Raw genomic sequence first — 27,692 nt, 5'->3', positions numbered from 1 at the left:
ATTCCCGAGTGAGCGTTCACTGACAAATCCTGATCTGTTCTATTGGTGACTTTACTGCAGATTGCCAACCACTCTGGAAAACACGAATCAGATCAATGACTGCGTTCTTTTTGAGACGGTACTTGATGTAAAAAGTTTGAGAGCGAGCAGCTAGCGTTTGCTCTGCTTGCATTTGACAGTCATGCAAAAAGGGTGCGGCGGGAGTGGGTGGTGGGTTTGGGGATTAATTTGCTGAAAGCTGAAAGTACTGAGTGATTTGTTGTCCTAACGAGTGCCTATTTCATAGCAGTCATTAAATGGTTAAATAGTATAATTGGATTTCCATTACATTTTGGTTGAAGAGAGCCTGATTGTTACTACTCAATTTTAATTGTATAGTTATTTTTCGGCTGATTATTGTAAAAATAAATTTAATGGTAATATTTCACACTAATACGTATATAAATCTTTAGCATTCAGTTGGCCTTAATCATTTGGATTTGCCATATTATTGAGGCGGTTAGTATGTTTGTGTGTGTGTATTTATTTTATTGCTGTTAAACGATTAAAATTTTACTAATTAATCGCACAATATTATGTATTTAATCACAATTATTGAAAATGTTTGCTACTATTTTCTACTAAGCTTTTACAGATATTTGCTTGAGTAAAATCTTGGAATTTATGTAAAATCATTAAATAGAGAGAATATATTTAGATTCAAAGACTGTTCTAATAGCTTTTCTTTGGTCCTTCAAAGTGTTTAAAGTGGAAGTCAACCATAAACATTTCTTGGCATGATATCCTGATTGATATTAACTTTGTGGAATATGAGTTATGTTCTGTCCCTCATATGATAGTAAATTGAGTTTTATTGTAAAGCCAATTTTTTGTGTGAAGAAATCTGTTCTACCTTTGCCAGTAGATGTCACCCTTGCCATTGTGTGTTCATATATTTGACTTTGTAAAACAGAGCCGCGTACTGGCGAAGCAATGTAAGCAGCATCTGTGTTACTGAAAGCCTGCACACGCAGTTACAACAGGGAGGTAGAAAACGACAAATTCCCTCTCTCACCATTGTTTTTTTATTTTTTATTTCGGAGCCTTGGCAGAGCATAATCTGTAAGTCATACCAGTCATAATGCTATTCGTGTTTGTGATTATTCTAAGTTTCTTAATGGTGAACTTTCTTTAAAACGGTAGCTCGTTGCTATTAGCTGTTAGCTGCTATCCTATGCTGAAGTCAGTGTTAGCCTACTTGTGCTACGCAGATGTTAAGTAGTATTGCTTATACTGTAATGTTATTTTTTTATGCAGGAGCACTTATGTTTTATTTTGATCTGTATGTTGCAGTTTCACAAAAATACTAAAGAAAAAGGAAGTAAAGACCAAAGGCTACATCAACCACGTGTCCTTTTATTTTTTGGAACTCTTTCAAATGTTTAGCTCACTGCATAGGTTACGTCCCCTACACTAACTGAGGGCAGAAGAAGTTATGAAGCAAAATGTAGCCGTTTTTATCCATCTTAGGGGCAGCCATTTTGATACTTGCTGTCAACTGACGATAACATCAATGTTGCTCAGGGCTAAGGCAACGACCAATCACAGCTTTTCTGAGGCTGCGCTATGATTGGTTGTTGCCTGAGCAACATTGATACCATCTTCAGTCGACAGCAAGTGGCAAAATGGCCGCTAGTGGAGCTGCATAGAACATATTGCCCCCCCCCCCAAATTGACTTCCCCTTTAATTCTTTACACTCTACTGTATATACCAATGTGGTTAGGCTATTGTATGTATTATTATACAGTAGAGTGTTTTTTTGTTATGCACAGATACTATCTTAATAGTCACATAATTGTGCTTTTATTGCTTCAACTGTCTTGTATCTTACACAAGGGCAAGTACTTCCACACCCACCTGAGCCATGTTGCCCCAAGGCCACGGAAATAACGTTTAATAAATTCACTTGAATTTAACGGAAAAAATGTAGGTAGTGGTATAATTTCGCTGTGTGACAAATGTTTAAGCCTTGGGGAAAGTCTCTTCTGAGTCCTCTTGTTTTAATTTGTCCTGCAGCGTAACGCGTTGTGCTTTATTTAGACTGCATTGTGTGTGAAAGTATTTGCCTCCCTTTGTTTAATTGTGCAGGACACGCCATTAAACGTGAAAGTGAAGCGTCCTCGCGGAATGACAAGCGAGATTTTATTATGGAAAACGAGAGAAATTCTGCAACTACTTTGCAGTGAAGCACACAAACAGGCAGTACAAACACTTTAGTGTGCACTGTTAAAACAAAATGCATTCTTGGCTAGTTTGTGGTTGGATGCATTTAAATGTTTTGAGTTTTTTGGACGTGCCATTGGGCCTTACTGGATGTGTCAGTCAAACTTCAGTGTTTGTTGTAAACAGTCGTCATAAAATGTCAGACCAAAAAAAACTCAAAACTGGCAAGGTTTTGAGTTTTGAGGCCATTGAGGCTTTTTTGTAATTGTCTCCCCAAATCTCTTTATCACATTTATTCTTGTGACAGGTGTAAGGCAGATGCCAACACCATATTTTATGTGCTTGCAGATCATTACTAATAAAATTCACGGGCCACTCGTATGCTTTTGTAACAGTTCGCTGTTCAGGGAGGGCTTGTTCACAAGATTTTGTTAGCTGTCTGTGGTGATCTGCTCACGCCGAGCCTCGGGAGCGTCGGCGAGGTCAACAAGCTACACTGATGTTGGATGATGAACAAATCTGTCCTGTGGGTGAGGACGTTGGCACTCTGACGGAGCAGGATTTGCACAACAGATTCGTTTCACTTCGATTGTCCGTTTCGCGTGCAGACGTTACACTTTCTTGACGGCCTTTTTTTCCGGGGAATAGCAAGTAGCAGACTGTACCCACTACTCCGATGAATATGCCTGAGCGTGCTCGGTTGTGCACCGCGTTTTCCGGTGTTAGCATCGCTAGCCCGTGAACCTTTATGACGTCGTCACCCCAACACGGCCCGCGCCCCAAGCCCAACGCAGCAGAACGGGGCACGGCAGGCCCACCAGGCACCCCACCGGCCCACAGCCCCCGCTCCCCTGCATCATGTCAACCAGCTCTCTACTGTACCTTTTCCTGTCATAGTTCCAACATTCAAAGTCCCTACTCTCAGTCCTAGTCCTACGAACACACCTTCCTCCTCTCTTTCTTCGACCAACAGTAGTCCAGTTTCCACCGGCACCCTGTAGGTCAACAGCACCGATGGCGGTCGTTGTTAACCCGGGCCTCGACCGATCCGGTATGGAAGTCATATATTTGATTCGCATGTTTGATTTGGCCAAAGTTTTTACATTGGATGCCCTTCCTGACACAATCCTCTGTATTTATCCGGACTTGGGACACTGGGTTGTGCCCCCTTGCGGCTACATTGATTACTGCATTAAGTAATGTTACTTACAAATTTATTAAATTTTTTTAAACTATTTTTAATTTGTCATTAAATGCCTTAATTATACTCTGGTATGTTTCAATTTGCTGTATATTTAGTTAAGATAGAATTATAGTTGGCTAATTAGAACTGTCAAACAATTATATTTTTTAATCAGATTCATCACACCCTAAGAATTTTGATTAATTACCATTAATGGCTTAATTAAAAAGGCTTTTTATCAGCATTTTTTTGCCTGCCAAATTTAAGGAGCAGCTAATATGCGTTATGTCTTTTGACATTTAATGTTATGAGGAAATCTTTAAAAAATTTTGATCCACTGTTTGACATGAAAAAATATTCTGAATGTCATACGCAAACATGTATTAAATGCTTGACTGTAAAGCATGTAGTTATGTTTATTGTTCAAACACAACCTGTGTTACCTTCAACATAGCCATCCACTGTCGGCTAGGATTATCTGCAGTCAGAATTAATAGTGTGATAAATCTGCGTTAATACATGATTAATGCAATATTTTTTGGTGATTAATTAATCAGTTAACGCTTTAACTTTGACAGCACTACTTATAATAAACATTTCTACAATTTATACTGCATTTTATAAAGTAAATTTGCCACAAATGCAGATTTGCATGGTGCAGTGTGGAGGACCCGGATGTATTTTCAAAACCAAACAGGCAAACAAAGGACTGGGAAGAAACAAAATACTTAATTGACAATTTTTATTTTTATTTTATTTTATTTTTTATTTTTTTTGCAATCACAACAAAAGGAAACAGCATGACTGGATTAACATGACAGCAATATCAACAACAAACGAAACCAGGGAACGCAAATACAACTGATGAGGCAGCGAGGTACATCTGGCCATTATACAAGTGGTTGGAGGGAGCTGATTGGTTGGCACAAAGGACAGCACTGACAGGAACAGGTGGAAACAAAAACATAAAATGAACAAAACAACATGAGAAAATGGTCAAAGGGAAAACATGCATGAATGACATGAATTCAAGTTAAATATAATCACAACAGGTCAACAACAATGGTAAGCGCAGACATGAAATGATGACAAAATGATACGAGTCCGTGTTGCGCAGTCCTCTTTGGCTGAATTAAAAGATGTGTTTTCTGATCATCAGATCCTTAAAATTTTAACCCTGGCCTTAATCATTCTTAAAAATGTAAGCATTGAATATAAGCATTTAATGGTCTAAATCAGGGGTGGGCAGACTCGGTCCTCGAGGGCCGGAGTCCTGCAAGTTTTGGATGTTTCTTTTCTCTAACACAGCTGATATATGATCAGCTCATCAGCAACCTCTGCATAAGCCTGATAACTATCCTGTTGATTGAAATCAGCTTGTGTTGGAAGAGGGAAATCTCCAAAACCTGCAGGACTTCGGCCCTCAAGTACCGAGTTTGCCCGCCCCTGGTCTAAAGAATGCCACATTACGGAATTAATTTTTTTTTGCATTTAGATAAAGTAGATTTAGGCAGTTTTCTTTACCGTTACCCGCAAACAGCAGTTTATATTTTGTATTTTATGTAGTATATTGTGAAAAATTGAAAAGGTCCAAACCCAAGTGGGCTAAATTTGGCTTCCTCAAACCTGCATTAGAACGTCCTATTCAACATTTGCCCATCTGGGCTTTCAAGTTCTGCAAAGCCATCTGTGTCAATATGAGTAAGTTGAGTAACTGTGTGAGATCGACACCTCAACAACCTATTTTTGTTATGACTAATTTGTTGAAGCTTGAGGTAACCCAAACTACCTTGAGTTTTACGGATAGTCTGTCCTGTTTTAAATGTCAAAATGAGTTCGCTGATGTGTCCTCTGCAAGATGTTAAAGGCTTCTTTTTGTTTCTCTAGACAATTTCACCACGTTTGTCAACAACAGGCGCCAAGACTTTTGGGTGGCAGAAAGAGATAGACTACTGATGAAATAATGACAAAAATATCGTTTGGAGTTGCACCACCACATACTGTATAATGAAAGGATTAGTTTTATGATAATTTCCTTTAAAAAATCCAAATGAATTTTATGTGGTTTGCTTTTGCATGAGTAATTTAGCAAAACAAAATATCTAGCCTTCAAGCTAATGTCAACAACATAGCATTCTACCCCTTTTCGCGTAAAAAAAACTACATCTGTGCCATCAATCCTGGCAATTGAACAGTTAATTACAACAATTAATTAGCCAGTCCCTCCATGATCTTGGTAACTATGTCTGAATTGCCACCATGTCTATATTTAGATCAACATACCCATTGAAATGTAAATTACGGCTGGCGTTTTTACATCTCCCTTGCAATCAAATGACCTTTGTTATTATTAGCTTTTGTATATTGCAAGAGCTAATGGGGATCCAAGAAACAATAAACCTCACGTAACATCTTTTCAACTGGCACTTCTTACATTCAAACTACATCAGTAGCAAAGAAGGCTCAAATCATCAGTCCAGCCATTTAGCTTTTTTCCTGAGTGCTCTGCCTTGGCCAAATGACATTGAAGGACTTGTTTACCAGTGGCGCCATCAAAGAAAGTTCAGTCTTTTGTGAAGTGTGACGTCATTGTGAAAAGGTCTATATACAAGTTGTCAAAGGCTTCTTTTCGCCTCTACTACATTTTTTTTCATCGGAAAGCTGCGAGACGAGGGCATGATAATGTCGCAACTAGACAATGGCGGTGAAAACCATTACAGAAGACGAAACTGTGATTTCCGTCGGCCGCGATCTATCAGCAGCTGAGCGAACACTCTACATTATTCATTGACATGGTGCAATCTAACGTCTGCTCGCAGTCGCCGTGTAAAATAGCTTAGTAAGGTCCTGATGGATTCGCGGAAACATCCGCCTCGTAGCCTAAAGCACAAGAAATTTTATGAAAAAGTGTCACAAACTATATCAGTGCTACCCGGGGGTGCTTAGTGACAGTGTTTTTTTCATGGCTGCCCCCCAGCCAGACAGTGTCACAGACTAGGTGACATCATCGCCCCGTCAAGGTTACTTAAGGTCACCGTTGCATAAGACACTTTTAGGACATAAATTTTTTTTGTCACAAATTTAGCAAATTTGCAAACCTACATCCGGGACTGACATAATAACAATACAGTGGTGCCTTGATTTATGAGTTTATTTCATTCCTAGACCACGCGTGTAACTCAAAACACTCAAATCTAAAATTCAACATACCCCAATGAAATTTATTGAAATGCCATTAATCCATTACAGCCCCCTAAAAAACACATCAAAAGTTTTATTTTCATTTTGGACAATAATGGGGTGGACATTTAATAAGTTAGCATTTAATGAGCACATGGTGGACCTTCACTTAGCAACATAATTCAGTTAACAAGCTGATTGTGTAATGTTTAAGAAATATACTATATTTCAAATTTTTTAAAGTTTTTTTTTATATATACGTCTTTATATTTCACAATGACAGAGAAGACATGTTAAGACAAAATGCAGCAACACACATTTGATGAAAGTTACAAAGCCAAGTGTAAATGTTTATTTTGCAACGACATTGCTCATTAAATATCTGGATTTCTTTAAGGGGCAGTTACAACATAATGCCAGAGTGGACAGATACACATGCAAAATATTAAATATAATTATGAGAATAGAATCTAAATAATTAAAATAAGTTTTTTTAATTAATCGATTAATTTTGGACAATAAAAACATGTAATTTTTAAAATCTAATTTATTACACTTGATATAAATAAGCCGCTAAGCGATGTTAGCCATAATTTCTTTTTATGCTTCCAAAATGCTTCTTATGCTTGCCAACTAATGCTATGAGATTTGAGAAAACCTACCTCTGACCCCGTTTGTATGACACTTACAAACAGACTGAACTTGTGTTTCAAACAAGAAGTTAATCAATAATTTAGATGGTACACAAGGATGGAAGCCACTTACTGTCCTTTCGGTCGGCTTAATTGAATCACTCTGAATAAATGGAGTGACGGTAGAAATACGTGCCAAATACGAATGGTACAAAGAGAAGAGTGCTTGCACCCGCACAGATGACACATGGAAAATGTGTTGTTGCATTTTGACATTTGGTTAGTCAGCATAAAAATGGTTGCTGGAAATTTATAATGTGATTATGTTGAAGGAAACATGCAGGTTTTGTGGTTACGTCAGCATGAAATGATTGGGACCACATGACATGATATTTGTACCATTGATAGTCAACAGTGCACTTATGACACATTTTTATTTGTCTTATTTTGCTGTTTGCCACAACCCTGTTATAGATTCTCAGGCACCTGGAAAAATATATTTCAAAGATATTGCTCAATTAATTGGGGTCGCAAATCAAATGCCAATATAAACAGTTTTTCCACAAGCATACATACATGATAGCTGTGTTAGCTGCTATGCTAAAGGTTCAAGAATAAACTTAGATATAAGATAAATTAGAAAAACTTTGATATTAAGATGTATTTTTTTTATAATATGAGGCCAGGTGTTACGATTGGGGGGTGAGGACCCAAATGCAGGATTCAGGGAGGCGAGGCCGGATTGCAGGTGATCAACAAAAAGGTATTAATTTCCAAAATAACAACAAAAAGGCAAACGAGGAACGTGGAAAAACTTAACAAACGACCAAAAAGTGAATGCAAAGTAACAAACAAAACACACGGGCAAGGACAGGACGACTGATAGACTCTTTGACAAAAACAAGTGATCCAACATGGAATGCAGGGAAGGAGGGAACTAAATAGGAGCAAATTAACGAGACAAGGACACACACCTGGACATGACAAGAGGCAGAGGATGTTGCATGGAAAACACAAGAGGACCGCAATTGGTGGTGGTAAATTGTTGTGTTGGAATTTGTTGTGTTTTATTCTTGTTGTCTGAAAATGTTCAAATATATCTTAGGCAATTATGCTGTTAACTAACGGTAATTGAAACAATATCAGACACCTAACTAGGTAAAAAAAATAATAGGGTGGTGGCAGCGTCTTTTCAGGGCCTTTGTATTAAAACTTCAGGTCCTTTGTATTAAAAAGCTGTCCGGTCCTCTTACTGGCTCTGCTGTTGATCTGTCTTGGCATTTGTCCGCAGGCATTTGCGATGCCAGCTGTCACTGACAAACCAGGACCCTTCAGCGACCATGCGCAGCCTCCTGAATTTTCGTCTCCTTCCTGGTGCCGTTCTTTCTACAAGGTGACCTTGCTTTCCTTTTTCACACTGATAATCCAGTGTCACATTCACTAGTGTCATCTTATTCTGAGAAACAGTACAATTGCTTATTGATTAATCCCATTATAAGATAAAAACAGCTTTTGTTGTGATTAACCCGCAAATAATCTTTTATCACGGCGTTCTCAAAGGCTGACCTATAGCTCATACATCATCCCCACTGAATAGTCTCCAGGGATCTTTTTGTGTGTGTGTTGAGGATCAGCTGCTGCACAGTACAAAAGCAGACCGTGGTACCCAGGCAGACTGCTTATGATGCAAGTGTTGCTTTAAAGCGGAAACCACTGCTGCATGTACTCTTTTAATAAGTCATTAACGCCTTATGGCTGCTGCCATCAAAACTTATAAACTAATATGAAAAACGTCTACAGCGGTTTTCATAAAATGCATTGTCAGCAAATGTGACAAGCACTATGGAAAATATAAACACTACGGCTGTTTGAAAGTGTATATAAATAAAAATGGCTTGACTTGACTTGCAATCTGGCTTTAGGAGTACAACACGGTTAGAATTCAAAACAGTGATGCAGTGATACAGTGACATACTAGTCTTGTTTAATCCGTGGGCTTGGGTTTTTGCACGAGATGGGACAGTCCCCCCCAAACTTCCTGATTTGAACAGGGCTGTGTAGAAGAGCAATGCATTTTGTAGAACAGTTTTTGTTTAACGTACGATCAGAGACTATCCAAGACGTCACCGATTACGTCCACATGCAAAATTCCTGGCAGTGAAGATAAGAAGACCTCCTGTTGGACCATCTGCCTAAAGCAAGGAACTCGTGACGATCATTATAGGGAGGCTGACGAGTGAGGGAATCAAGATTCACAAATAAAGTCCTCAATTCCTTTACATCCACTTTCTGTCATTCCCTTCCAGCATATTCTGATGTGTCTTTGTAGGGCCTTCGCCGCAGTTGTTTGTCTCCCACTCGGCTATCGTGTGTGCGTATTAAATGATTGCGTAATGAGAGCAGCAGCAGGGGGGGTTGAAGAGGGCTCAAGGATTAAGCGGTAGACACACGCATAGAGCATGGAGCTTGTGGTTGTGGTTTTATGGAAAAAAGGCTCAAAGGCTGAAGATGGCCAATGCCGCCATCAATCAATTAGTCCCACTGTGCTGTCACACCTTCCGCATTCAGCCGCTCATGGAAAAAAAAAACTGTTGTTCATTTATCATGCTATGATGCTACACATCAGAGAGCATTTTTCCGTAACTAGATGCATTTTGTACGAACTATGAACTATTATTTGATTATTAACCTTTTTTAACCTGCATCTTTTGATTTTTACAGTAGTTTTATGTGAGTTTTTTTCTTCCCAGTGGCCTTATTCAAACTAATTGTGATGTTTTCATGGTAGTGTAGTTTTAACCTGCACAGCTTTTGAGGGTTTACAGTAGTTGTTTTTTTTCCAACCCGTTCAACTTTTGGGAGCTTTATGGTAGTAAACAACGCAAATTGTGGGGAATTTGTGGATGTCATATTTTAACCCATGCATTTTTTTTTTAATGTTAGTCTTATTCAAACCTTTTTTCTGTAGGGAAAGTCTTATATACATTTACTGTAATAGCAACAGAGGCCGGGCCCTAATTGACACATTTGGGGGGAAAAATATACAATATATTTATATATTTTTTAACCCATTAAATTCTTCAAAAAATGCTTATAAAACTTACACGGAAAGAAATTGTGGGGGGAGTGGTGGTGGTGGTGGTGGTCAGACCCCCCCAAAAACAAACAAACAAAACATTTTTAAATATTGAATTTTTTTTTGAAAAACAGAGTGAATCTTCAAATGCTCAAGTATGCGTGAGGTCCATTGTACACACAATAAAACTCAGTCAAACCCAAATATTCACTTCCAATAACGTATTTATATGTTTCTTTAATTATTTTTTTAAAATGTTTTCCTGACCTTGAATTTCCCCTCACTAATCTTTTGTTTTCACCTAACATCCTTATGTTTGTGTAAGCCAGTGATTGTTGGATAACTATGCAGCCTGTGTGTATGTAAGCATGTGTGACTTTTCAAGGTAGCAAGAAAGAAAAGGGAAATATGTTGAAGGAAAGCGTGGACGCGAGGTGGCAAGGAGATCTGGTCCAGTCAGCATGATTGCAACGGTTGCCGTGACTGCAGAGAAGACAGAAAAGGGGATTCCTCAATACAAGTGCAGTTAAAGCCTCTTTGTGGTTATCGTTCAGCGTCTCTCTCCTAGGGCAGCCAACCCCTCCGAGGGAAGGGAAGATTGCCGCAGTCTTCCACCACCCTCCCAACTCCTCTCTAGAGAGCCTTCCGTTAATGGCTTGTTGCCAAGGTCACCAATGCTGTCATCTAATCCCGATACTTGCGCGTAAACCGGGCTTCCTGCGTCAGGGTAATTTGACACTGACATTGTTCGTTGCAGCTCGGCTCACGGCGGTAAGCGACGCCAAAGTCAAGTCACGAATTGAAATTGGCCATTAGCGCTTGTCGAGGTGGCGTAGGTGAGACCTGGGTGCCGCAAACATGACAACCAAGAGCGCATGCGAGCTCGCAGCAGATATTCCCGTGTGCTTATTACATTGATGTTATTGAATTATTAGCGTGGTCTGCTGTGCCTTTATGTGTCACCATCAACACATTTGACAGCTTTGCCGCATTTATTAACAAAGATTATTATTGGACAACAAGCCAGGACTTTATTGAATGCGAAAAAAATGTCAAGCAAGCTGATGCATGCGAATAACTGCGCTCAGTTTCTTCAAGTTGCACCTGAAAAATGCTAGCATCAGATGGAAAACTTTATTATTGTCAGGGTTACTTTGTAAGTTTGAAACTTGATTTTATGAATTTCCAGGTCTGCAAAAGTACAGGGGAACAAATGTTACATGGAAAAATTCATGTTAAGATTTTTGGGGGGAGTTTTTATTGTAGATGCAAAAGAAAAATACAAGCTGGCAAAATATGTGGAAATGAAACAAAATATAGAGACAAACAAGACTGGGGCATTTTTTTTTTAATTTACATTTTTTGGTATATTTTTTTTTAACAGTGGCATCCGTTACTGTAAAAGTATGTAATTGATATTTTAATTATACCTCTCTGTTGATGATTAATGTTTTCAGTGATGTCCAACCTGCAAAGTGCAGCAAACTTACAATATCAATATCTTGGGTCCAATTCACAAAGCAGGTTCAACAAACACCTCCTGCCCCCGCCTGGTTGGGAAGGGCCCCGCTGGTCACTCCTCTTAACTCATTGCACTAGTTTTGCACAATACACTTTGTTAATAGACACATAGGGCAGAGGAGGAGACGCATGCGCGAGATGTTGTGATTATCGCGAGACCTACAGCGAGACCGGGACACCCCAACATGGCAGCGCCCAGCTGCTAAGATAGAACTAGCTCTATTATGCTAAACTAATTCGAGTTTAACCATCATATATCTTGGCTTTTCTCTTTTCTCTTTCATCCGACAGATTTGGAATACCATCCAACGTGGAGGACCTCGAACGCTTCATTGACGGTTATTTTTACAACTGCGCGATGGAGGACTCTTCCGTCGAGAAACCGTCTAAGAAACCCTCTAAAAAGAGAAAGAATGACTCAGCGACGGACACGGACGACCTAACTACTACGGAGGTCTCGGTCAGTATGCTGGAGTCCATAAATAAAAAGTTAGAGGTCCTCTCCCTAATCTGCGAGGAGGTGAAAGGATTTAAGGTAAGTATGGAATTCCTCAGCCAACAAATAAATGATCTCCAACGCAACAATGCCGAGATACACGCTACACTCGTGACTGTTTCAGCCGAGTTAGAAACCATTAAAAAGGAAAATAAAATGCTAAAAGAAACTATTCTGGATGTTCAATCCCGTAGCATGCAGGATAATTTAATATTCTTAGGTATATCCGAGAACACCTCTGACAATCCAGAGGTTGAGATAAAAAAATTTATGACGACATCGTTAAAAATTCCTCAGGAGACGGTAAATAACATCTCCTTTCACCGGGTACATCGGCTTGGAGCCCGTAGGGGCAAGAGACCCCGTCCTATTATCGCCAAATTTGAGCATTTTAAACAAAAAGTATTTGTTAAAAGTAAAGGACGGGAGCTTAAAGGGACCTCATTCGGAATGAATGACCAATTCCCTAGAGAGATTAATGAGCGGCGAAAGGTACTGTTTCCTATAATGAAACAAAATAGGCAGGAGGGTAAACGGACTATGATGGTCGTTGATAAACTATACATCGATGGCCAACTATTCCGGAACCCCAACTCCACTCCCTGGCTGTTCTAATTAGCATCGATGGAACTAAACTTTGTTTGATTATTAGATGTATACATATACATATACATATAATGTATATGTGGTTATAAAACCTAAAATATGAATACTCATTATGTTTACGCTATATTATAAATATAATAATAATACATAACTATATCTAAAAGTAGATTTAAACAAAAAAAAAAAAAATATCTCGCTTGGGTTACCAGTTACTGGTGTATTATAATGTTGTTTAACTCCCCACTAACGTCCTTCACTTTCACATCCCTACCCGTTTTTTCACTGTTATATTTACTTACACATTTCCTTATATTTTACACAAATTATATAAATCACCTAACTACTTTGATTCTATCCTATAACATGCCAGTATTGACAAATGGCCTATGCAGATATTTACACAGGACTGAGCCTATATTGTTTGTATGCATAAATTAGTTCTGGTTTCCTGGAATGTTTGTGGCGCTCGCTCACAGGCAAAAAGAATAAAAACTTTAGACCATCTCTTAAAATTAAAAGCAGATATTTGCCTCCTGCAAGAAACCCACCTCCAAAAATCTGAAGAAAAATTACTTATTGATAAGAATTTTAGCCAAGCATACTCTGCCCCTTATAACAGCAGACAAAGAGGAGTCTGTATACTCATACATAAGAATTTACTCTTTACTCTAAATAATACAATAACAGACCCAGAGGGCCGATACATTATTATTCAGGTAACTATATTTAATAAGATATATACACTTGGCAATTTATATGCCCCTAATAATGATGATCCGGCCTTTTTCCATGAATTTTTCTCTCAGCTGTTTGATTTAGCAGCGAACTCTACTATTATTATTGGAGGAGACTTTAACACAGTCTTAAATACATTAATAGACCGTTCTAATAACACAACATGTATAAGGCGATTACAATCTACTAAAGTAATAGGGGAATATATGGATGATTTTGGCCTCGTCGACAGCTAGAGACTTAAAAAGCCAAATAAGAAGGAATTTACCTTCTTTTCCGCTGTACACCGGTCTTTTTCAAGAATTGATTATTTTCTTACAAATAACTCTATTGCTGATAAAACTGTTACAAAAATACATCCTATTATTATTAGCGACCACGCACCAGTCTCACTTTCCCTACAAGTTGATTATACCTTTAAACCACCACCAACATGGCGTTTTAACATCTCTCTGCTAAACGATGCAGAGTTTGATAAAATTATAAGGAAAGAGTGGGCAGACTTTTTGGAAATAAATGACTCTCCAGGCCTATCGCCATCTCTTCTCTGGGAAGCTGGGAAAGCAGTAATTAGAGGTAAAATTATATCATATTCATCTTATAAAAAGAAACAGGATCAAAAATTTGAAAATGACTTGGAAGATAAAATTAAACAACTGACGGATGAGTACGCAATAAACCCAAATGACCAAATATGGACTGACTTACAAAATACAAAAATACAGTTAGACGATATGCTAACTAAAAAGACAGAGTTTATAATACAACAATTGAGATACAACAACTTTGAATATAATAACAAATCAGGTAAATTTCTTGCAAACCAACTTCAACGCAATCGGGAAAAATCTCTTATAACGGCTATTAAAGGGACAACTGGTGAATGTACACAATCACCAGAAGAAATTAATCAAATTTTTTATAACTATTATCGCAACCTATACTCAGAAACTAACAAACCTAACCCTGAGCATATTGAGGCATTCCTCAGTAGCTTAAATATGCCTCAGTTAACTACTGAATATAAAGATATGTTAGAAGCGCCACTTACTATAAACGAGTTGTACAGTGCTCTAGATAGTATGCCTAATGGCAAGGCACCTGGCCCAGATGGTTATCCGGCTGTATTTTTTAAGCACTACTGGTTAATGCTTGCTCCGCTATTCTTAAGAGTAGTAACAGAAATTAAAACTAATGGTTACATACGTCCACACATGAATACAGCAGCAATTAAACTTTTATTAAAGCCAGAAAAAGACCCCACCCTTCCATCAAGTTACCGTCCGATTTCACTAATTAACACTGATATCAAAATTATTACTAAGGCTTTCACATCTAGATTAGAAACAGTAATCTCGACAATTATTCATAGCGACCAAACAGGCTTTATTAAAGATCGTCACTCTACTAATAATATTAGGAGGCTCTTTAACCTTATTAGCATGTCACAGCGGCATGATAAGAAGGCAGTTATTATATCGTTGGATGCAGAAAAAGCTTTTGACAAAGTTAACTGGTCCTTCCTCTTTGCTGTTTTAAATAAATTTGGCTTTGGGAAATCATTCATCCACTGGGTGTCAGTATTATATGATTCTCCCAAAGCTACAGTTACTACTAACGGGATTATATCTAAGAGCTTTATTTTACAGAGAGGCACAAGACAGGGATGCCCACTATCCCCTTTATTATTTGCAATATTTATCGAGCCACTTGCAATAGCCATACGCCAGGAAAGAAGGATTCAAGGAATTCACTCTGGGGTAACAGAACATAAAATTAATCTATATGCCGATGATATTTTACTTTATCTAGAAAACCCGGCGATTTCGTTAGGGGAAGTATTTAACTTAATAACTAAATTCTCACAGTTGTCAGATTATTCTATTAACTGGAAAAAATCAACACTTCTACCTATTACAGAAAATTCATGGAACCCTGCAAGCCAGGACCCACATTACTCATTTCCTATAGGTAATTTAAAATACTTAGGCATAAAAATCTCACCTAAATTAACTGATTTAATTCATTTAAACTTTTCTCCACTTCTGGATAACATTCATAGTGACTTGGAACGCTGGAATAATCTTCCTATTTCTTTAATAGGACGAATAGCCACCGTTAAAATGAAAGTTTTACCTAAAATAAACTATTTTTTCTCAATGATTCCATTTAAACCTACGGCTAAATGGTTCCAGTTGTTGGACTCAGCCGTTACAAAATTTTACTGGAAAAAAAAAAAAGCAAAGATTAGTCTATCTACTCTTCAGAAAAGTAAATCCAAAGGTGGTCTAGAGGCACCAAATTTTATGTACTACTATATAGCTAACCAGCTACAATATATCGTTCTATGGGCACAACCCAACAGAGATACTAACTGTTGGCTGGAACTAGAACAGAAGGATTGTAATAACCTCAGACTTCTAGATTTACTCTTTATTACAACATCGATTAAGCGACATAATTGTTTTAAAAACCCAATGATCTCCGCCACCCTGACTGCTTGGTGGAAGGCATTAGAAATTACAAAAGCCCAAGTGGAGCCCTGTGGGCTTTCTCCCCTATGGCATAACCCTGACTTTCGAATTAACAACCAAACGTTTTATTTAGGTGTGTGGGAGCAGAAAGGAATCACACATCTTCACCATCTCTTCTCAGATAATATGTTTATATCATATACATCTTTGCTCCAAAAATACAAAATAACAAACGGAAATTTTTTACATTATCTGCAAGTTAAAAATATGATAAAGAAACAAATTCCAACACTTCAGGGTACACTCCAACCGCCTGGCTTAGCTAAAGATATTACCAAGCTTTCTCCGACAACAACAAAAAAACTTTAAAAAATATATAAGTTACTTTCATATACGGATAAAATGTCTTTACCCATCTTAAAAAGGGAGACAGACTTGTCTATAGCTCCGGAATCTGACTTTTGGATTCAAGTTTGTGAAAATGCATTTAAAATGACAAAACACACAAATTTACAACTTATCCAATACAAAATAATCCATAGAACATACATTACTGAATATATGATGAAGAAAATGGGGCTCTCCGACTCCGACATTTGTCTCCAGTGTTTACAAAACACTACAGACACTTATTTTCATGCTTTATGGTTATGCACTCCGGTTATGTATTTCTGGACTAAAGTCTTAGAAAAACTTTCCGCTATCTTGGACTATAGGATATCTTTATCTCCAAACTTGTGTTTGCTAGGTGACCTAACAACAACTGACCTACCACATAAACAATTTCAATCTACACTTGTAGCCCTTACTATCGCTAAAAAAACAATTCTTGTTAACTGGAAAAATAAACAAACTCTGAATATCGACCAATGGTCTAACCTCCTCATAAATCACATTTTAATGGAAAAAATATCGGCCTCAAATAAAAAACAAATATCAAAATTCATAGAAATATGGTCTACGTATATAGAATATTTTAACCTAATTCTGGTTATTTAATTCTGCCTGTTAGCGAGAGCCACCACATCGTGATAACTTACATTGATGTCTCTGCATTTGGCAGTTTGTAACTAATGGTTGTGTTTTTATAGTCAGGAACCCAGTTGCTGCCAACAGGATCGAGCAGATTCACCTCCAATGGGCACTAAGGGCTAATATTCGGATTCACTGCATGCCAGGGGACTAACTCTACAGGTGCTGTCTCCCCTGGCTGGGCGTGGGCGGGTCTGCCCCTCTGTTGGCTGCTGGGTGGCGGCTGCGTCTTGGTCGTTCCCTGGGTCTCGTGGTGGGTGCTGTGTTGCGGGGCTCTCCCTGGTGTCCGGGGCGGCGCCGCCCCGGCGCGGTCCGTCGCTCTGGGTCCGGCGACGCGGGTCGGGGCCTGTGGGCCGCCGGGGTGCCCCGTGGTTCCCTCTCCCCTCCCCCTTCCTCCCCCTTGCTTCCTCTCCCTCTTCACCTCTCCCCGCCCGTCCTCCGCCTCCCTGTCCCTTCTCCCTCGTCGCCCTTCCTCCTCCTCTCCCCCTCTCTCTGCGGCCCTGCCGCTGCCTCCCGCCCTTCCTGTCGTCTCCTTCCCCCGTCCCCTCCCCCTCCCCTGTCCGCCCTCCTCCCCCCCCCTAGGCCGGGGGTTCCATCCGTGGCCCGGGTCTCGGCGCTCCGGGGGCCGGGGGAGTGGGCGGGATTGGTGTTGTGCCCGCCCCGCTCCGGTGGGCCTCCGGGCACTTCGGGCGGGCCCCGGTATCCGGGGGGCGAGCCCCGCCGGGGTCCCGGTGGGGTGGGTGGGGGTTTTGGTGGGCGGGTGCGCCTCCCCCCCCCCGCCCGGTTGGGGGGGGCCCAGCTGGTCGCTCCTCTTAACTCACTGCACTAGTTTTGCACAATACATTTTAGGGCACATAACACACTTTGGGGGGGAGTGGGGTGGAGACACCGTCTCCGCCCTGCAGCTCCCCTCCAAATTTTAATGCACCACACAACTGGGGGGGGGGGGGGGCATCGGTTGGGGCGGCCGCGGTATGGAGCAGTGCTGCGGTCGCCTGTTCGTAAAATTAAAATTAATTTATTTTAATGCACCACATACGCTCATTGACATGCCTGAGGGGCGGGTGGATCGGAGCAGGGGGGGATATCATTTCCCTCTGCTCCGGTTCACCTGCCCCCAATTTTAATGCACCACACACACACACTTATGTATATACACTGGGTGGGGTCACACTCACGGTTTAGGGGTAGAGTTCGCCAGTCGGCGAGCTGGCGAACTTAGTAACAGGGTTAGTTTTTCACTTAGATCGTTGGGGTGACGACCGGGGCCTCTCCCCGCTGGGCCTGGGGTTCGGGGATGCCGCCCGTCCTCCGGTGCCCCCATCTCCCCTTCTGCCCCTGTTGTTCCGTCCCTCCACGTGGTGGGGTGGGCGCGGGTGCCCTCTCCGCTCCGCTGCCCGGCCCCCTCTTCGGCGCGGATGCCTGAGTGCGGTGTGTCCCCGGGGTCTGGGGTCGGGGGCTGGGGGGCTGTCGGTTGGTGGGGGTGGGGGCGGGGGGCGGGGGCGGTTTGGTTGGTGGGGGGGTGGTGGTGGGGGTGCCGGGGTGGGGGGTGCGTCTGGGGATTTGGGGACCTGGGGGCGGTTGGGGCTGGGTTGGGGTGGGTGGCAGGGGTGGGGGGGGTCGCGGGGGGAGCGGGGGTTGTGGGCCGGTGGGGTGCCTGGTGGGCCTGCAGTGCCCCGTCCTGCTGCGTTGGGTTGGGGGTGCGGGCCGCGTTGGGGTGGGGGGCGCTCCTGCTCCGGGGTTTGCTCTCCGGCCGGTGGCCCCTGCGGGGCCCGGGGGTCGTCCTTTGGCGCGGCCGCGGCCTGGGGGGCCCTGAGGTGTTGCGCTTGCTCTGTCCTGGCGGGGGTCGACGGCTCCCCTCTTTGGTGGAGATTTTCATGCATGCTAGATCCACCACACCAGCATCTATCGAGACTCAGACACAATTTGTTTCTCCCTCAGGTCATTGATTCGGTGGAGGCTGGTGTCTGTGGATCTCACTCTGCTTCGTCTGTCCTTTCTACCTTTCCTCAGTTTCTCCTTTGGGCCCTTGAGGTTTCCCTGATTTGTTGGAGTTTGGATGTCTCTGGGGTTGGTGAAGGTTAGTGGCCCGGTGGGTGGTGTCTGGTCGGTGCTGGGCTTCGCTTTTCTTTCTTTTCTTTGGTCCCCCTTCGGGTCTCCTGGCGGCCCCACGACTCTGGCTGGATTTTGAAGTGTTCGGTTTAGGTGAACGGTATGGGAATTCTTATTTATTTATTTTTTTTTTCTCACGCACGCACGCACGCACACACACGCACGCACACACGCACAAACACACATACAAAAAAAAAAAAAAGGGAGAACAATGATGATGACATTTCAAATGATCAATACTGAGATCTCCCAAAAAAAAAAAAAAAAAGACACATAGGGCACATAACACACACTTTGGGGGAGGGGTGGGGTAGGGTGGAGACACCGTCTTCGCCCTACAACTCCCCTCCAATTTTAATGCACCCCACAACTGAGGGTGGGGGGCATTGGTTGGGGCAGACCGCAGTATTAAGCAGTGCTGCGGTCCCCCATCCGTGTCCCCGCCGCGCCACCACGCCCCCCCCTATTTTTTTTAATGCGCAACATACACTCACTGACATGTCTGTGAGATAGGGGGGGTCGTGGGGGGAGCGGGGGCTGTGGGACGGTGGGGTGCCTGGCGGGCCTGCAGTGCCCCGTCCTGCTGCGTTGGGTTGGGGGCGCGGGCCGTGTTGGGGTGGGGGGCGCTCCTGGGTTTGCTCTACTGTAAGGCCGGTGGCCCCTGCGGGGCCCGGGGGGTTGTCCCTTGGCGCTGCCGTGGCCTGGGGGGCCCTGGGGGGTTGTGCTTGCTCTGTCCTGGCCGGGGTCGACGGCTCCCCTCTTTGGTGGAGGCTTTCATGCATGACAGATCCAACACACCAGCATCTATCGAAATTCAAACACAATCTGCTTCTTCCTCTGGTCGTCGAATCGGTGGAAGCTGATGTCTGTGGATCTCACTCTGCTTCATCTATCCTTCCTTCCTTTCCTTAGTCTCTCCTTTGGTCTCTTGAGGTCTCCCTAATTTGTTGGAATTTAGATGTTTCTAGGGTTGGTAAAAGACTTTGTTGGTTGGTCACCCGGTGGCCAGTAGGTGATGTCTGGTCGTTGCTGGATTTCACTTTCCTTTCTTTTCTTTGATCCTTCTTCGGGTCTCCTGACAACCTCACGACTCTAGCTGGATTCTGAAGTAAGTTTAGGTGAACGGATTTTTAATAGGTACACACTCACACGCATGCACACACACATACACACGCACATACACATACTCACGCACTTACAAAATTTAAAAAAAAGGGGAAAAAAATCAAAAGAGAGAGAGCAATGATGATGACATGTCGAATTGGTAAAATTACCGAATGAACAATACTGAGCCCTCTCTCCCAAAAAAATAAAAAAAAGTGCAACACCGCAGCGGCTCTCCATGAGGGAAGACGGCGTGGGAGAACGTTGCTGCTTGAGTCAATGCGTGAATTTAAATGTAGTCCTTTGCAATCACAATAATATTACAGGGGAAACCTGCTTGAATGGTAGCTCATTAATTTATTTTATTTAGGTGCAATCCTGCAGGGGAGAAGCGCACTTGACGTAAGATGAAATATTAAAAAAAGAAATATGAGAAAAAAACTAAATATAAGAAAAAAAAATAGCGCAACACACAATATATGTTGTGATGTGAGCGCATGACAACGGCAGGTAATGCTGCAAATTAAATTGTGTATGTAAGTGATGGACTGTGATGTGAAACGGTACCGCTCAAAAAGATAAGAAATGCCAGCATATCTATGCGTGGTCTGATAACAATCTCATTGTCGAAAGGACATGTCATGTTCGTGGACTTTACGCTATAGACTATAGGCGTATTTACGTAAACTCGCCACAGCGGACTGACTGAATAAGGAAAACAAATGTCGTGTGTGTCTGAAAGGAAAAACTCGAGGTACAGGGAAAAACTCAAGGTTCATTGTGAAAAACATGCTACCGGCCAAGTTAGGTTCATGGACTCATGGTCAGTTACTACGGTAACTGACCAAGAGTGAAGCAGAATGCCTTTGGGCACCTCTTCAGAAGAATAAAAATGATTGTGAAGTCGGATGTCATTTGTTTTCATAGAAATTTGCTAGTCAAGTCACTACTGCTATTTTTGACTGGCCAGCTGGCAATAGAATAAAAAAAACTTTATTACAGACTCAAAAAAGGTCCAGGTAAAAAATAAAATAAATAAACATTACCTGCGATTGGCTGGCAACCAGTTCAGGGTGTGCCCCGCCTACTGCCCAAAGCCATCTGGGGTAGGCTCCAGCGGGGCGCTGGAGCCTAGCCCAGAGGGCCCCCCGCGACCCTTGTGAGGACAAGCGGTTAATGAAATGTAATAAACATTACATAAAAAAAACAATGTCATGTAAAACAAATTTTAGCCTTTGGAAATTTATGTTTTAAAGCGAATTCCTATGGCAAGGTCATAATGACTCAAAAGAGCGTTAAGTAAGTATTATGTACATAATTTGGTGAATCACTGTAAAAAAAGTAATTCCCAGTGGTTTTCATGGCAACTGCTAGCCAAAATGTTTTTGCTATTGTGCTATAAGAAAAATATAAGTTGAAAATGAAAAGTGTTCACGTTCGTGACCATTATTCCCAACAACCAAAATTGCGCAGTGCACAAATCCTGATCACGTCGTTCAGAATCATTAGTGCTCTCGATTTGAGGTTTTACGTACTAACCGATTGTAGCTTGTGTTGTGTGTTGGCTAGCTGTTCAATTGAATCAAGCCTTTGCTTGGATGTAGGCCAATAGTCCCTGAAGGTTTGAAGATAATTACTTGCGAATTACAACCGGCAGAGCGCTAACAAAAATCCTTAATGGAAGCAGCGGACTGGGAGATAATCCTGTGCTGTTTCTATTTATGCAAATCAGCCTCGTCTACAGCGGTTTTCTCCAGAAGGCTAAATGTAGTCAACTGTACAAATGCTAATTCATACGTCTTTATTGGAACTGCCAAGATGGAAGTCCCGACTTTATCTTGAAGTGTATCAAAATGTGACATCCTACCAGTAATCGATTAACACTATGAACAGTAAAGCAGTGGAAGATCAACCCAAACGTTATATAAATTGGAATATGTGTCTAAAAATAAGACTTCAACATGGAATGAGTTTTTATTTGGCTTTTTTTTTTTGGCAACTTCATTCCAAAAGAAGAAGCTGCCTCAATAAGGGTTTTTATCTAAGTCAGTGGATTTACATTGAATGCAGTAAAACCCCAACGTTGTCTGTTGTTATCAGAGTCAAGCTAGACGTTTTTATGGTGCTCAGGTTCTTTTTATGTTTAATGTTCAATTTCCATTATTTCCTATCAGGAAAATGCCTTCACTGTGCTATCTTTGAACATGGTGTTATTAATATTCATTAGTTCATTCTTGGAAAGTATATGGCACATTGGTAGCCCACCTCGATGAGTTGAGTGAAGGCATAATAGAGCAATTCCAACTCCATAATGCCCTCACATATGGGCAAGGAGAGCACCTTCGACATTTATTGATGTCATGATACGGGGTGCGTAGGAGAGGGTGCACCAAAAGGCGGGAAGACACATCAAGGAGACAGGAATTGTGAACTAAAGGAGAAACTTTATTGAAACAAGTGGGGACGGGTAAGAGCACGAGGACTGGGGAAGACGTGACTGGAGGACATGGGAGGCAGACAGGTCGCCATGACTGGACTGAGCGAGAGAAGACTGGGTGATATGATGGAAGGGGGCTGGCTTGACTGTGACCAGGGCTGGCTTGAACGTGGGCAACTAGGCAGCATTTGGAAAGCTTGGCGGAACTTGGGAAGCTTGGCTGAACATTGTACAACGTGGAGACAAGAAAGAGACGTGGACAACTTTGTAGAATAGGAGACTTGAAGGAAACGAGGGCGACTGGACGGTGACGAGGGTGACGTGATGAAGACGACTTAACTACAACGTGGACTACTGGACTGAGACAAAGATGACTAATGGTGACGTGGAAGACTGGACAGAGATACAGTAAAGGGTGACTTACTGTCACAAGGCTTGACTGGGGCCAAAAAGCAAACAAAAGGCTTCCGTAACATTGCTCTGCCATCAACACCTGACATAAACAATGATCCCACACTGACTGGACAAAGACAACAAACTAAATACACCAACACTAATGAGAAACACCTGGGAATAATAATTAGGAAGAGGGCACTGATTGGTCAAACACACTGGGAAGGGAACAGACACACAGGTGGACATAATCAGATATAACGAGACACACTCAGAAACACAAGACAAACACAACACAAACACCAATCACAGAAAGACACAAAAAACACACCAAAGTAAACAAAACTCTAACCCATACAAAACCGAAATGTGACACTAGGGTGAGGGCACTGATTGGTCAAACACACTCGGAAGGGGAAAGAAATACAGGTGGATGTAATCAGACATAACGACTCAGGGGAAACACAGGAACACAAGACAAAAACAACAATCCCACCAAAATAAAACAAAACCCCAACCCCTACTAAACTGAAACACGACAATTGAAGGGGTTAAACACAGTTACAAAATGAGAACACTCACAAGGAGCAGCTGTAGGTCACAACTCATGCCCAAAACCTAACTCCAGCTCCTGATGTCACTCATGCCACACCCCTTTTATACAATACAGTGCTACTTTGCTTTATTAATTGTGGAGGCCAGGAGCAGATTGATAGTATTTCAGTTCATGTCAATGGGGAAACTGTGTTTAATAAGAGTACATTAAGTTACAAGCTTAGTCAAAAAACGGAGACAGAACGTCACAAACTGCCTTAGATTCAAACCCAGAACCCCAAAACTTTGAGGCAAACGTGCTAACCACGATCACACCATTCTGCCACATTCTAATCAATTTTCAGGTCTTTCTCTATGTATTTTATTTAAATTTGTCTTTTTTCCAAAGCTGACAAGTAGTTACCTTCTCTACTATCTACCTTGTATCGGGCATAAACACACAAACACACACATCGGAACATACATGGCAGCCTGTAGGGATTTGGTGATGTTTGCTGTGAGTGCAGAAAAATAATCAAAAAGCCGCATCAATCGGCCGTGCTTAAAGTCACGGGCAACGGCGAACACAAGCCAGATGAAGCAAGATGAAGCCAGCCAGCTAGCGACTGTGGCTATTTTTATTTCCTGCTGAATGAAAGGTGGACTGGAGACAAATAGGAGAAGGATAACGTGGAAGGTCAAGAGAGACAAGAGAGGCAGATGAAAAAAAAGCCAGCGTGAGTTTGGCGGTGATTGCAAAATTGAGATATCAAGCCTGTGCTTTTACCATCTTCCATTCATCAGTATCCGAAATAAACGTTTAACCGTCAAACGATTTTTTCCCTGTCAAGCTTGTATGATTGCATTCAAGAGGCTGTAGAGCAGCACCCTATATAAAAGTGTCACATATACAGAGAAATATGGATACTAAGCAATGGATGTCTCTGTGTTTGACTTTTTGGATGTGAATCACCACCCGAGTGAGAAAGTCGTCTGCAGGAATAAAATGAAAAGCAAGTAGTAGACACCCAAAAAAGTGAAACACAAGATAACCATCAGCTCTGCTCTGTCTGCACATAAAAGTGGCGCAGCATGAGGGTTTTATGAAGGCAAAATGCTAATGTAGGAGATCGTAATCGGCAGATTCTTCTGGCGATAATAGCCTCAGGTAGGGTGGCCGGAAGGTGAGATTCTTTTTGTGCAAATCTGAACTCTCGGGAACCTTCTGAAGTGAACCCAAGTCAGCGATAGTCCAGGTTCTTTTTGCCATTGCGATGACTGAATTCCCAAAAATGCTGAGTAGTCGTGCTGAGGCTGTCACACCGTTGACAGTAACCAAGACATGTAAACTCACTTTGGGAGTCTCTTTCACTTTCATAAATGAGGGGAAAGAGTAGCTTGTCCAACTTTAATTGGACAAGCATGACATATTAGCTTAGCCAGACAGCTACAAATGAGCAAGTTGTCTGGCTGGACTCTTCAAAGAAACACAAACATTCCTGGCAACTCCACGAAAGGTTGTTGGCCATGCGTCGTTTACGTGACATGGCCAGATGCCCGCAGGATGCTTTACCTGGCCAAGAAGCAGTCCACTGGCTTCTTGGCTTTTGCCAAATAGCACGCCGCCGTCCAACAAAAGAGCATTGTTTCCAGGAAAACTGCACTTTTGTTCAAGGAGGAAATCAAAATGACGATGATAAATGCGACAAAGGCGGGAGGGAGGTTGCCGCTGTCTTAGAACATTCGAGCAGATTTTGGCTAAGGTCGTGTTTGCATTTTGAATTCAGACTGCAAAAACTGAAATCTAACCAAGAGTGAATATCTAAAATGAAGGCAAGCGTGATTGTTCTATGTCAAAATATTTCTTCTTTGTCTGAAGTTTTTGTGTAAAAGATATAGGTAAAGGTCGTATAAAATACATTAGTTTTAATACAATGATGGGATTTGTGAGGCTAGAGCCATTTTTTGTTTTGAGAAACCTTGCCAAGTCAAATTTCTTGTTCTCATTGCATTCAACCGGCTTCCTTGGACAGGTATCTGCAACTGGTATCTGTTTTCCAGGTTTATGTGTAATCACGATGTCATATCGCTGAAGTTGTAGAATCATGCGTTGGAGTTGCGGTGGAGCTGCTGCCAGAGGCTTCCACATGATTGACTCTAGCGGTTTGTGGTCTGGTTCCACAACCACCTGACGACCATACAGGTATTGATGAAACCTTTTGCATTCAAAGAGTACTGTATGAAGCTCTTTTTCAATCTGAGTGTAGTTTTCCTCAGTCCCATTTAGTGCCTTAGATGCATATGCGACTGGTTTCTCTTCTTGGAGCAATACAGCTCCCAATCCGCATTAAGGTGCGTTGACCTGCAGCTTTACCTCTTTGGTGTGGTCGAAGTAGGTGAGCACAGGGCCTGGCTCCTGCGTCAGAAGTTCTTTCACATGCTGGAAGGCTGCGTCGTGATTTGAGTTCCATGCAAACTTGTTGTTCTCTTTTAACAGCTGTCTGAGGGGGGTTGTTGCATCGGAGAGTCTGGGGGCATACCTGGAGAGGAAGGTGACCATGCCCAATATGGTCTCCAGCTCGGCCTTGTTGCGTGGGGGAACCGTTTCTTTGATGGCCTGGATCTTGCTGGGGACAGGTCGGATACCACTCCCGTGTCAACCTGTGGCCAAAACAGCTCACCTCTGACACACAGATGATGCTTTTGTCTGCATTCAGCTTGATTCCTCTTTCTCTCGTTCTTTCCAACATGGTGTGCAAGTCTGTGTCATGCTCCTCCTTAGTGCGGCTGTACACCAGGATATCATCCATGCAACGCCCTGGAGCCCCTCATATGCTTCATCCTCCCTTCTTTGGAACTCGTCCTGTGCAGATATTATTCCAAAATAAAGTCGTTTGAACCGGTATCTGCCGAAGATAAGGCTGAAGCTAGTGAGCATTGATGATTCGTGGCTTAGTTTAATTATCTAGAAGCCGGATCTGGCGTCCAGCACACTGAAATATTGTCCTCCAGCCAGCCTTGGTGTGATGTCGTCCAGAGTGGGAAGTGGATAGTGTGGTCTCTGGATGGCTTGGTTCAGGGGGTGAGGATCGAGGTACATCCTGAGTCTTCCAGTTTTTGTTTTTTCCAATGCTACTAATGCATTTACCCACTCAGTTGTTTATGTCACCCTTTTCAATAATGTCAATTTTTTTCCGTTGCTTCCAGCTCCTCTTTGAGCCTTCCACGAAGAGCGTATGGGATGCGCCGAGGTGGGCACAACACTGGTGTGGCTAAAGGTTCGAGGTGGAGGACACATTCACCAGGAAACAGCCCAATTCCTTCGAACACATCTGCAAACTCTTCGGTGATTCTGGCTCTGTTGTGATTACGTGGACCAGTTTATCTACGCCTAAATCTAGACATGCTCTAAGACAGCTGGCGCATTTTCAAACATGTCAAACATGCTTACTTTTTTTTGTATCTGCATCTCAGCCTGCAAGCTCCTTTAACTTCAAGTCTATGTCCTCCATATCCTGATATGTTACCGTCTGTTGCACCTAACATCACATTTCCAAATATGCTGTGAAATGTGTTTGCTGGTATTACATTGGCCTGGGCTCCTGTGCCAACTTTGAACTTCAATTTATGTCTTGTTTTGCCTATTTCCAACTCTGCAAATGCCTTCTCCCTTGCTGTGTTCTCGTGTTTTTTTTGTTATACTGTCAATACACAGCTCCGGTGGCGACTGCTCTACATCGTCAGAAACAGTGTGTACTTTCCTCGACTTAGAGGTTGCTTGTTTGTGCTGTGTATTTGTCCTACATACACTGGCAAAATGGTTGAATTTCTTGCATTTATTGCATTGTCGTCCTTTTGCTGGACAGTCCTCTGTGCGGCTGTGTCCTCGCCCACATGAATCACTCTTTGCTCTTGCTAGTTCCGCCTTCTGCTGCGTTGGCCATTTTGCGTCCACGGCGCCTGTGTTCTGGTTT

General features: G+C 42.1%; 1 protein-coding gene across 8 annotated transcripts; it reads left to right on the top strand.

Moving 5' to 3' along the window:
- Positions 1-981: 981 nt before the first annotated feature.
- Positions 982-27,388, top strand: LOC144061760 (uncharacterized). 8 transcript variants are annotated; one of them, XR_013296267.1, is made up of 8 exons: positions 982-1,101; positions 8,490-8,591; positions 12,087-12,330; positions 19,080-19,218; positions 25,780-25,921; positions 25,996-26,070; positions 26,216-26,812; positions 26,926-27,388. XR_013296267.1 is itself a non-coding variant. In XM_077582494.1 (5 exons), the coding sequence occupies exons 2-5, from the start codon at positions 8,539-8,541 to the stop codon at positions 26,934-26,936; spliced, it is 447 nt and encodes a 148-aa protein (XP_077438620.1). In that variant the 5' UTR covers positions 982-1,101; positions 8,490-8,538; the 3' UTR covers positions 26,937-27,388. The 8 variants fall into 8 exon arrangements, 1 of the variants encoding a protein (XP_077438620.1); XR_013296268.1 differs by lacking the exon at positions 25,996-26,070; XR_013296264.1 differs by having other exon boundaries at positions 25,996-26,812.
- Positions 27,389-27,692: the final 304 nt, after the last annotated feature.

The sequence above is a fragment of the Vanacampus margaritifer genome, chromosome 12 (genome assembly GCF_051991255.1).
Source record: "Vanacampus margaritifer isolate UIUO_Vmar chromosome 12, RoL_Vmar_1.0, whole genome shotgun sequence".
NCBI lineage: Eukaryota > Metazoa > Chordata > Actinopteri > Syngnathiformes > Syngnathidae > Vanacampus > Vanacampus margaritifer.
The sequence above is the reverse complement of the archived record's forward strand: the minus strand, read 5'-3'. Positions and strand labels throughout refer to the sequence as shown.